General features: G+C 45.2%; 2 protein-coding genes across 5 annotated transcripts; both read right to left on the bottom strand.

The window, feature by feature from the left end:
* Window positions 1-306: 306 nt before the first annotated feature.
* Window positions 307-4,105, bottom strand: LOC141027794 (uncharacterized). The gene is made up of 6 exons (XM_073505220.1): window positions 1,605-4,105; window positions 1,381-1,524; window positions 1,267-1,302; window positions 1,054-1,143; window positions 908-972; window positions 307-835 (listed from the first exon to the last, which is right to left on the bottom strand). Exons 1-6 carry the CDS (start codon window positions 2,496-2,498, stop codon window positions 307-309), a joined length of 1,758 nt encoding a protein of 585 aa, XP_073361321.1. The 5' UTR covers window positions 2,499-4,105.
* A 195-nt stretch (window positions 4,106-4,300) lies between these two features.
* On the bottom strand, window positions 4,301-8,625 carry LOC109745851 (E3 ubiquitin-protein ligase At1g63170). 4 transcript variants are annotated; one of them, XM_045233252.2, is made up of 7 exons: window positions 8,368-8,625; window positions 8,162-8,266; window positions 8,033-8,092; window positions 5,851-6,642; window positions 5,243-5,368; window positions 4,886-5,162; window positions 4,301-4,658 (listed from the first exon to the last, which is right to left on the bottom strand). In XM_045233252.2, the coding sequence occupies exons 4-7, from the start codon at window positions 6,480-6,482 to the stop codon at window positions 4,431-4,433; spliced, it is 1,263 nt and encodes a 420-aa protein (XP_045089187.1). In that variant the 5' UTR covers window positions 6,483-6,642; window positions 8,033-8,092; window positions 8,162-8,266; window positions 8,368-8,625; the 3' UTR covers window positions 4,301-4,430. The 4 variants fall into 4 exon arrangements, with proteins under 4 accessions (XP_045089187.1, XP_020160553.1, XP_020160552.1 ...); XM_020304964.4 differs by having other exon boundaries at window positions 8,000-8,086; XM_020304963.4 differs by having other exon boundaries at window positions 8,033-8,086.
* Window positions 8,626-11,438: the final 2,813 nt, after the last annotated feature.

Genomic DNA, 11,438 nt, shown 5'->3' with positions numbered 1-11,438 from the left:
GCTCAGCGTCGAACTCCGTCTTCAGCTTCTCTTGCGCGGCGATGCTGGACACGAACTTGGTGTTTGCCTTCCGGGTCTCCATCTCTTGCATCTTCAGCCGGCTCTTGACATCAACAAGGTCAGCCTCAAGCTTCTTGCCAGCAGCCTGTATAAATTTTCGGGTTATGGCATGAACAGTTACTATATAAGTCCCAAGCGTTTTCCGAGCAAAGACACTTGGCACTTGGGGGCTAATGCATATTGAACGTATCTATCTACAAACTGCCGGCTCAATTGAGTAAGCCAGAACCTAAGTCTACAACATATTCAATCATAAGTCGTCGACTTGGGGGCTAGCATGGTAAAGGTAACTATGCAGTAAGTAAGAGGACAGCAGAATGATACCTCAGATTTCTGCTGGATCTGGTTCACCATGGCAACCTCTGCGTCCCGGCTCTTGTGCACTTGGCTGATGTAGCCAGAGACGAGCTCTCCAATGCTTAGGTTGGTGTAGTTGGAGAGGTCCAGGTTCACCCGGTGGGGCTGCAGCAACTCCCCCTTAGCGGAGCACTTGGCCAGCACGGTAGGTCTCCCCGGCTCAACGAACTCCGTCCGGGTGATTACCACGTCCGGGTCGTCTGCTGGTGGAGCCGAGCTGGAGGCCTCCGGGTTAACAGAAGTTTCTGTAGTTGCCTTGGTAGTTGGGGCAGCGGCCTCAGGTGCCTTGTCGGTTGGAATGGTGGCTTCGGGGGCGGAGGCAGCTGGCGGTTCTTGAGCCGTCACCTCCGGTTCAGGTAAATCCGGCACTCCGGCTGATTTGGTTTTCTTCGCTCTCTTGGTGAGTTTTGCCTGGGCACTGAAAGGACAGAAACATTAAGCACAAAAAGGGTAAGTACAGACAAGTATAATATGAGATGGTTGTCATTACCCGGGCGCGGTCTTGAAAGCCGGAAGACTCGACTGCATAGAGTCGCCCGAAGAGGGGGAGGTCTCCTGACAATTTGAGTCAGAAGAATTGAGTGGCTGACGGATAACACCCGCCAACGGATGAAAAGGGTACAAGTGGGAAATAACCTCAGTTCGGCGCTTCCTTGATGTGTCAGGTAACCCGGAGGAGAGGTCGGTGTCCTTGTTGGTCCGGGTGTGACGCCGGCTCTCATGAACCTGTCGCTTCAAAATAAATTGAGGATCTTGATGAGCTAAAGGATGTGAAAAGCTTACTTTCCGGGTTACCCTTCGGACTTTCAGCCTTGGCAAGGGCTCCGAGTCGGAGGAAAGTGACATTACCTCTTCAACCACCGGGTTACTTGCGCCGGTGTTATCCTGACAATGAGCAAGTATTGATAAGGCGGACAGCAACAAACAACAAATATAGCAAGGACTTAAAGGTTCAGGGGTTACCTCTGACTCGGAGCTGTCGCTTAATTGCATCAGCTCTGAAGCAGTAGGCCTGCTTCCTTTCTTGCGAGGGGCGGCTTTCTTCGCCTTTCTGGCCTTCTTGGCCGCCTCATGGTCATATTTGACCCGCCAGAACTTATCATCAGCCTGAAAAATGCAATAAGGTTCTCTTAAAATGATTCAGATGAAAGTTATGTACAGATAAGATGTTCAGATCAGCGGCTTACCGCTGGGGCTGGGTTGGTCTTGCAGAAGGGGGCTAGCCCGGTCCTTCCGCGGTCTGCCAGGCTCTCGTTCAAGAGAGCCTTGGTCATCTCCTCTGCGACGTCTTCAGGAAGATCGTTGCGGCTGTGTCTCTGAGGGTCGTCCTTTCGGCCCGTGTACTCACACATTAAGCCGGGGCGGCGGCTCAATGGGATCACCCGCCATGAGATCCAGACCCGGACCAGGTCGATTCCATTCAGACCATTGCCCAGGAGGGCCTTGATCTTGTTGATAGTGGGGAGCAGAGCTTGGCGCTCCGCTTGAGTCAGCTTGTCTGACAGTGGGTGAGTCGGCTCCAGACGCGAGGGGCGAAAGCCGGGCAGCGGACTTTCATCAGCCGGTGACGTGTCTTGGCAATAGAACCAAGTCATGTTCCAGTCCTTTGGGTGGCTCGGCGGCTCTGCGTAAGGAAAAAGGCAGTCCCTACGCCGCTGGATGGAGATACCACCTAACTCCAGACTTGGCCCATTGGCGCACTCATTCTGACGGTTCAAGTAAAAAAGCTCTCTGAAGAGTAGCAGACTAGGTTCTTCTCCAAGGTAAACCTCGCAGAAGACTTGGAAGTTGCAGATGTTGGACACTGAGTTGGGTCCAATGTCTTGAGGCCGCAAGTCGAAGAAGTTTAGCACGTCCCTAAAAAACTTTGAGCCGGGCGGTGCGAAGCCCCGGCTCATATGATCCGCAAAAATCACTACCTCCCCGTCCTTTGGCTGTGGTCTCTCTTCTGACGGGTCAGGGGCACGGTAGGACATGACGTCCTTCTTGGGCAGATATCCGGACTTGACAAAATCTGCTAGGGTCTCATTGGTGACATTGGACCTCATCCAGTTGCAAGTAATGGGAGCTTTGGGAGGCATGGTGAAAGTCGGCAGTCTATGATAAAAGGAAAAGCGTCCGGGTTAATTATGAGCCGGAAGAAATCTACGGTTCAAGGTCAAGGTGGCGGCTTATGAAGGGGACTAATGGTATACATTTAAGTGCATCGGACTATTTAAGCCGCCGAGGGATTGAGAGTAATTTGATTGTCTACAGGCTTTATCACAGCTAAGCCGGAAATTTTATGGCGCATGGTTGTCTTTAAGCCGGAAAGTTCTATGGCGCGGGGTTTCTTTAAACCGGAACTGTAAACCGCCGAGATTCAAGGATTGCAATTTTTACTAAGTGTGGTAAAACAGGTTTCACACATCGCAGTAAAAAATTTGGATCAAAATAGTCGGGCAAAAGAAAAGTTTCTAGACCTAGAAACAGACGCTGGAGAAGTTCTTGGGCTCGAACAAGGTTCTTATGCAGTAAAAAGAGAGCTACTTGCATATAAAATGGGTCATCAACGTCTACCGCAGTAAGCCTATACAGAGCTAAGATAAAAAAGGGGCAGCAAAATTCAAATCTACTGAGGCCCGTGATGAACTACGAAGAGTACGGACGAACTACTCGAGCCTTAGTACGGATCTGCCCTACGGAGTAGCGGAGACTCACCGGAGCTGGAGAGGAGCGGAGGTTGCCGCCGTTTGTCTGGTCTGAGTCAGGGTGATGCAGCGGCCAAAGTTGACGAAGACCGGGGGCGCGACGGCGGCGGCAGTAGCAGAGCTCGGGCAAGGGAGCAGTGGCACGAGGAAGAAGATGGAGAGAGAAGTGGCTGAGAGCCCGTCGGGCCGGCCTATTTATAAGGCAAGTTCATAAGTGGGCGCGAGGATCAAGGAGACCACGGCGTGGTTATCTCCCCACGAAACGCCTCGATTTTTGGGATGACAGTAAAGAAAAAGATCCGTTGCGGATCTGGCGGAGTAAAAAACGGGCTTAATGGAAGATGACGTCACGGCGGATTATCCGGAGTCCAGAGGATGACGTCACGCCGAGTTATGGCCTTCACACAATTGTAAGCCGGAGGTTTTCTGTCGAAGGAATGGAAGATTGACATGAGCCGGCTCAAATCAATCTGGGGCCTAATGTTGAGGATATAGACCTTAGAGTCACCCGCCAGGAGGGGCCGGGTTACTCTAATGGTCATTACCAGAAGCCCGGCGCCAAGCTTGAAGACGGTGGGCCAGAGATGGGCTTAAGACCCGGATATGGTTTAAGGCCCGTAGTTACAATCATTATCATGGTAGAACTTGTAGTGCAAGGCAAGAATAGCTGAGAGTCCGAGCCGGACACTCTTATGAGCCGGCCGGGACTCTGAGAGCTGCTGGGCGTCAGCCTCCCTATATACAGGGACGACCCGGCAGCGGTTTAGGGGACAAGAACAATCTCATCGAGAGCCGGGCATAGCAGTTTAGCTCCCTGGTGATCGTAACCCTAATCAATACCACCTCAAACTGGACGTAGGGTTTTACCTTCACCGTAAGAGGCCGAACCAGTATAAACCCTCGTGTTCCTTGTCCCGCATTAACCCCTTCAAGCTTCCGCGATGGCTCCACGACTAAGTCCTAGCTCGAGGACATCTGCCGTGACAATTCCACGACACATCTCTTTGCAGAAACCATAAAATACATTGTACTATGTAGCAACATAAATAGTACAGTAAAGTAATCTGCAAGAGTCAAAGTTAGCAAGAGCCATCAGTAACCAACAAAGGTAACCAGCAAAGGCTCTCGCGGTTCATGTCCGGTAACCTGAATTACCATCTTCGGAACATATTTTGACAATGAGACAGTAATCAGACAGCGAAGAACCGGTTCGATAATATAAGGGGCCCGTTCATTGTGTCAACTATTTCATTGTATAATTTACAAATTGCTCTGTCGAAGCCACATCAGGGACATGTTGCACCCTCGATGGATAATGCAGAGTTACAGCTGTGATTCGATGTCATTTCCTACCCTGTTGTCACTGTGGCGACGCCCAAAGCCAATGGCAGGAGCAGTTGTCGGGCCACTGTCTATCTCAGCTTTGCAGAGGGGGCATAGTGCGTTTATCTTGAGCCATTTGTCTACGCATTCTTTGTGGAAGAAGTGGGTGCAAGGAAGCTCTCGGAGATCATCATTGTTCGAGTATCTTGCTAGGCAGATACAGCAAATCTGCATATCAAAGGACGCACCTCAGGCTTTAAATCAAGAGTATAGGTAAGAAAGTTGTGTAATACTCCCTCCCACTACTATAAGATGTTCCAACTTTTTTCTAAATGGGATATATGTAGACACGTTTTAGTGTGTTTGTTCGCTCATTTCAGTCTATATTGAAATATCCAGAACATCTTGTAATAGTGAATGAGGGGAGTAGATAGGAGTGTGGGAGAAAAACTCACAGCATCTTCAGCAGAAACAATCCGCTCCTTGTCTGTTCCAGCAGCAACAACTCCGCCGCCGACTTCAATCCCCTCGCCGTTACGGGACTTCTTCGTTTTGAACTTGTATGTTCTCAAGGCATTGATTGCTTCTGCAGTAGCACCTTTGTTTTGGTTTAGATCTTCACGAAAGCTCATTAGGGAGATTATGCAGGGCAGGCAGCAACATATCAATGCGCACAGAATGAAAGGCATAGCATAGCCGATGCAGCTAAATGTGAGGAAGGCTATACACAACCTGAAAAAGAAAAGATTTACACTTATGAAACACATAAATGAGTTGCAAAGATACTGCAGCACGGGAAGCTAGCAGCTCACCTGTATAAGTTGGGAGCGTCATGGGCAGAGGAATGTCCACCAAATACCCACACATTCCCCACAACAAACCACACGGCGAAGAAACAGTCAAGGGCCATCCTGAAGTGATCGGCATAAGCTTGGGCCCTATAAGAAAGAGTCCGGGTGCACCTCAGTTTAAAACTTAAAACATAGCAACTCAGAGGCTGCACTCTAAAGAAATCTAGCCAAAGAAGTGCTGAGAATACTAATGCCCTCCATACAGGACGATAGCTTTACTTTAACAAAACCTTGGCAGAATAATACTCCCTCCGTCCAAAAAAGCTTGTCCTTCAAATGGATGTATCTAGCACCAAGTTAGTGCTAGATACATCCATTTGAGGGACAAGCTTGGGACAAGTTTTTTCGGACGGAGGGAGTAGTCATGTATATTTTTGTCATCAGATTGTCTCCACATTACCCCATTTATGTTATCCTACTGTGCAATAATAATAGCACAGAAAGGTGACAAATAGAGGTTAACGCAATTTCTCCACATGTCTTACAGAGAGAGACAGTAGATGAATTAGACTACAGGCATATAAATCTAAAAGGGGCTGAAGTAATCATGGAACTGAAGACAATGTTACCTGAGATTTCTGGTAAGCACGTTGTTTTGCGAGACTCCATTTGTGTCAGTTACAAAACCAGCTTCAGACATGCCAGGGGCCGAATTTGTTGTGTGAGAATTGGACTCAGGTATGCTGTTCGGAGGGAAGTTCTGACTTGCTGGTTCTTGCCCAGTTGTTGGGCGGTTGCGATGGAGATAGCGCCAGTAGAGAAGAGGAAGAGTAGCAACACAACCTACCGTATAACCAATGACCCACTCAAATAATGGAGAATGCGGACGTTCCTTCCTTGACAATGACAGAACACAAATGGCCGCTATAATCTGGCTAACTGTTACAACAAGCTCAATGGAGATCCAGCAACTAGAATTCAACGGACTTTGCCGACGACGAGCACGATTAGCATCTCTTCTTGCTAGAGGAGCACTTTGAGAGTTAGATGCAGTAGTTGTCTCCGAAGAACTTTCTGAGATGTGAGGCAATCGATCCAAGCCATCATTATCCTCCCGACGAGCGGTTGACGATGAAGCAACATCATCCCTTGGGCTCTCAATTGCAATCTCGAGATGAGCAGTATTTTCCATGTGGTCTATCAGTAAAGGGTGATTGTCTGTTTCACTGCTTGCTTCTGATTCAACAGGATGAGCAGCCATCAACTGAACGCTGCATATGAAACTAGCTCGTTGTGTTTGCCAGAAATATAGCTGCTTTGACTTAAGACAGACAATCTCTATAGGAAAATGGACTTGATCCAAGGCCAGGCAATTTGAATTGTTTTTTTTAACCTATGACAGCAGGAGAGATTCACTGCACCTGAAAGAAGATGAACAACAGATGCCAATTAGCTATATTTAACTAGCTCTCTTCAAGCAAGAAGCTCTAAACAGAATTGACTAACATTAATAACAATCTACATATACTGCTGTGGTCAATTCAACTGATCTATAACAGGGAGCTCAATCTGCATTTATTTACTGTCTCCAGTTAAGTTGTGTACAGTCACCATAATACCAGGAAAACAATACTTCAGTAATTTTAGCGGTTTGACTGGCATAATGATACATAGTTGTCACTTGTCAGATAAGCAGGAATGAATAGCTAGTATAGCACAAAAGATGTTTCTCTGAAAGATTTTCAGAGGCCTATATCCCATCCTACCAGTTTCTGATGGGAATTCAACCTAGCTGCATAATTTGACATGGGGACCTGCAAGTCCGTGTATAGATGTGAACCCTAGCATCACAGTTACTGTGCATGTTCTGCTCAGAAACAGAGAAAGGATTACATCATCATTGTAGAATGTCCTTAGTGGATTGCTCACCAATACATATATATACAGGTTCAGTATCATGCTCAAAACTTGTAACAAATGGAGGCCAAGTTTGAAACCTCGTATGGATGAACAACATTCTCTAGCAACTTAAAACGGAATGCTTATAATATACTTAAAGTATGAACTACACCCTACGCTCCTGAATATAAGACGTTTTGGCAGTTCGATCTAAACTGCCAAAACATCTTATATTTAGAAACAGAGGTAGTACTTGTGAATCATTCCATTTAATCATTTGAGCAGAGTATACAATCATTTACACATAAACATGGGTTCAAGGTAATCACATGGGAAATGTAAAGAGGTGTTCAGCGAAGACATGTAAAGATTTTCATGATAGCATACTATCAACATCAGGCCGATCTGTATCTCCAGAGTTAATTTAGAGAGCAAATCAAATAATGATAATTCAATTAAATGATGAATAAAGCACAGGAACAAAAGACGGGTGAGTCTAGTCTATCATCAGCATGAGCATTCTCCACATCTCACTGAGAATAGATGAAAAACCCCAAACTGAGTTCATCTTGTACTAAAAACTTGTAAATCATGACAACAGACCTCCAAACTAACCAAAAACTTTTTCCAGATTTAGGTATATTCGAGGCTGTGGCATCTTCTGACGCTCTATTCGTCTAATTATATTGTCCAAACACCAATTATAAGCTCTTTGAAGTTCGACGTTCTAGTGTAGTAAAGAAGTACTCTAGTTAACAGCTATGTTCTTCTTCCATACAGCCTTAATCAAACACTAAACTGTTTATTGCCAATTTCCCCTCACATTTTCTCCATCAATTATTCAGAAATCGAAAAAAAAGGAGCAGGTCCGCCGCATACAAAAGATCAAGCAGAACCAGAAACACCACATACCTCAAGAAAATCCACTCCCCGGGAACAGCAGCAGCCAGCTGCTCCTCCAATCGCCTGAAACTTGACAGATTCAAGAATCCATGAGAGAAGGGGGCGGAAGAAAGCAGCGGAATAACGCCAGACGCGTACCTGGACCACTTAAGATCGAATCAAATGCCTGGCTCCCAAGCGACCATCCGCCGAGGGTTTCACCAAAGAAATCCAAAGAAAAATCGCCGGACGGCAAGATTGGGCCTTAGGGGAAGGAACAGGTGCCAAACCCATGGACCAAAGCAAACTCCATTAGTTAAACGGAAAGCACCCAGCTAGCGGGGAAGGGGAAGATGGGAATATACCAAATGGCCAAGTCCAAAACTCCGAGTCGAATTCGTCTTCCTCCTCAGTCCTCCTCCTCCTCCTCCTCTACTTCTCTTCCCCTTTCTCCAAGTTGAGTGACGACGTATATTTGGAAGGGAAAAACACTGTGTACTTTATTGTGGTGATTTTTGTTTTTAATAAGTAGAGTAATTGTTTTGGAGGAATCTTTTGGCCGCTCGAGGTGAGGGGAGGAGGAGGGAGAGCTGTATCAATCGCGGCCGTTGGTTGGATGCGCGTCCTGGATCGCACGGCGAGGTGGTGAGCGGCGTGAGAACCTCACGTGGCGGCTTCACGGAATTGCTGGGATGGGCGATGGGCCGCGTGGAAGATGGTGAGTGGTTTCAAACGGAGGATCGGTGTTTGGCGCAAGAGAGCCGGGATAGCAGTTGGATCGGAAAAAAAAAATCAACGGGAGAGTGCGTAATAATGTACTGTGATATGCAGGATTAGGTTGATCTTTCTTGTGAAACGAAAAAAACACTCACTGATGATAACTTTAAAAGGATCAACAGTATAAAGTATCTCAAACGTAATAAAAATTACATCTAGATTCCGAAACCACGTAACGATCATTACTGCCGTCAGAATGAGCCGTTGTCGCCGCTCCATCGATGGAGCCGACTTGACCTTGTCGATGACAACCGAGAAGTCTTTATGCATGTGCCCCTAAGGACCACTCACAGTTGTCGTCGTTGAACCCTTACATGGATCTAAAGCAACTCACACCAAATCTCACCACATGATGAGAAAATCCTAACCTCACCGTCCCAAGGAGACGGTAGGAATCTACGCCGTAGCTCCGTCAAACTCGAGGAGAATCGAAGTCTGGAATACAAACTCAAAGAAGAAGCGACGCCATGCACCTGGGCACCGCATGTGCGACTCTATGAACAATATTTGATTCTTCTCTGAATTCTTTTATGCATGATTTAAATATCTTTGCAAGTCTCTTCGAATTATCAGTTTGGTTTGGCCTACTAGATTGATCTTTCTTACAATGGGAGAAGTGCTTAGCTTTGTGTTCAATCTTGCGGTGTCCTTTCCCAGTGACAGCAGGGGCAGCAAGGCACTATTTTTTTTGCCACTGAGGATAAAAAGATGGGGTTTATATCATATTGCTTGAGTTTATCCCTCTACATCATGTCATCTTGTCTAATGCTTTACTCTCTTCTTATGAACTTAATACTCTAGATGCATGCTGGATAACGGTCGATGTGTGGAGTAATAGTAGTAGATGCAGAATCGTTTCGGTCTACTTATCACGGACGTGATGCCTATATACATGATCATGCCCAGATATTCTCATAACTATGTGCTTTTCTATCAATTGCTCAACAGTGATTTGTTCACCCACCGTAAATTATGCTATCTTGAGAGAAGCCACTAGTGAAACCTATTACCCCCGGGTCTATCTTCCATCATATTATTTTCCTATCAACTTGCTATTTCTGCCGCCGTTTATTTTGTAATTTTTACTTTTCAATCTATACAACAAAAATACCAAAAATATTTATCTTATTATCTCTATCAGATCTCACTTTTGCAAGTGGCCGTGAAGGGATTGACGACCCCTTTATCGCGTTGGTTGCAAGGTTCTTGATTGTTTGTGCAGGTACGAGGGACTTGCGTGTAGTCTCCTACTGGATTGATACCTTGGTTCTCAAAAACTGAGGGAAATACTTACGCTACTTTGCTGCATCACCCTTTCCTCTTCAAGGGAAAACCAACGCATGCTCAAGAGGTAGCAAGAAAGATTTCTGGCGCCGTTGTCGAGGAGATCTACACCAAGTCAAGACATACCAAGTACCCATCACAAACTCTTCTCCCTCGCATTACATTATTTGCCATTTGCCTCTCGTTTTCCTCTCCCCCACTTCACCTTTGCCGTTTTATTCGCCCTCTTTTTCCGTCCATCTCTTTTCGCTTGCTCCTTCTGTGTTTGTGTGCTGGATTGATTGTTTGTCACGATGGCTCAAGACAATACTAAATTGTGTCACTTTTCCAACACCAACAACAATGATTTTATTAGCACTCCGGTTGCTCCTATTACCGATGTTGAATCTTGTGAAATTAATGCTGCTTTGTTGAATCTTGTCATGAAAGATCAATTTTCCGGCCTTCCTAGTGAAGATGCTGCTACCCATCTAAACAACTTTGTTGATTTGTGTGATATGCAAAAGAAGAAAGATGTGGATAATGATATTGTTAAATTGAAGTTATTTCCGTTTTCACTTAGAGATCGTGCTAAAACTTGGTTTTCTTCTTTGCCTAAAAATAGTATTGATTCATGGAATAAGTGCAAAGATGCTTTTATCTCTGAGTATTTTCCTCCCGCCAAGATCATCTCTCTTAGAAACGATATTATGAATTTTAAGCAACTTGATCATGAGCATGTTGCACAATCTTGGGAGAGGATGAAATTAATGATACATAATTGCCCTACACGTGGTTTGAATTTATGGATGATCATACAAAAAATTTATGCCGGATTGAATTCTGCTTCTAGAAATCTTTTAGATTCGGCCGCGGGAGGCACTTTTACGGAAATCACTTTAGGAGAAGCTACTAAACTCCTAGATAATATTATGGTTAATTATTCTCAATGGCACACCGAAAGATCTACTAGTAAAAAGGTTCATGCGATAGAAGAGATTAATGTTTTGAGTGGAAAGATGGATGAACTTATGAAATTGTTTGCTCATAAGAGTGTTTCTTCTGATCCATGTGCCTTTGTCTACTTTGATTGAGAATAATAATGAATCTATGGATGTGAATTTTGTTGGTAGGAATAATTTTGGTAACAACGCGTATAGAGGAAACTTTAATTCTAGGCCGTTCCCTAGTAATTCCTCTAACAATTATGGTAATTCCTATAACAACTCTTATGGAAATTTTAATAAGATGCTCTTTGATTTTGAGGCTAGTGTTAAAGAATTTATGATTTCCCAAAAGAATTTCAATGCCTTGCTTGAAGAAAAATTGCCTAAGATTGATGAGTTGGCTAAGAACATGGATAGAATTTCTTTTGATGTTGATTATTTGAAACTTA

Source organism: Aegilops tauschii, chromosome 1 (genome assembly GCF_002575655.3).
Source record: "Aegilops tauschii subsp. strangulata cultivar AL8/78 chromosome 1, Aet v6.0, whole genome shotgun sequence".
Classification (NCBI taxonomy): domain Eukaryota; kingdom Viridiplantae; phylum Streptophyta; class Magnoliopsida; order Poales; family Poaceae; genus Aegilops; species Aegilops tauschii.
The sequence above is the reverse complement of the archived record's forward strand: the minus strand, read 5'-3'. Positions and strand labels throughout refer to the sequence as shown.

What these genes read in the sequence shown, in the direction of transcription:
- LOC109745851 (XM_045233252.2), bottom strand. Translation starts at nt 6,482, where the DNA reads ATGGCTGCTCATCCTGTTGAATCAGAAGCAAGCAGTGAAACAGACAAT. An exon ending in GTGCTTACCAGAAATCTCAG is followed by an intron (nt 5,369 to 5,850) that starts GTAACATTGTCT and finishes TCTTTCTTATAG; the next exon opens with GGCCCAAGCTTATGCCGATC. An exon ending in GACGCTCCCAACTTATACAG is followed by an intron (nt 5,163 to 5,242) that starts GTGAGCTGCTAG and finishes TTTCTTTTTCAG; the next exon opens with GTTGTGTATAGCCTTCCTCA.
- LOC141027794 (XM_073505220.1), bottom strand. Translation starts at nt 2,498, where the DNA reads ATGCCTCCCAAAGCTCCCATTACTTGCAACTGGATGAGGTCCAATGTC. An exon ending in GCGACAGCTCCGAGTCAGAG is followed by an intron (nt 1,303 to 1,380) that starts GTAACCCCTGAA and finishes GCTCATTGTCAG; the next exon opens with GATAACACCGGCGCAAGTAA. An exon ending in CAAGGAAGCGCCGAACTGAG is followed by an intron (nt 973 to 1,053) that starts GTTATTTCCCAC and finishes TCAAATTGTCAG; the next exon opens with GAGACCTCCCCCTCTTCGGG.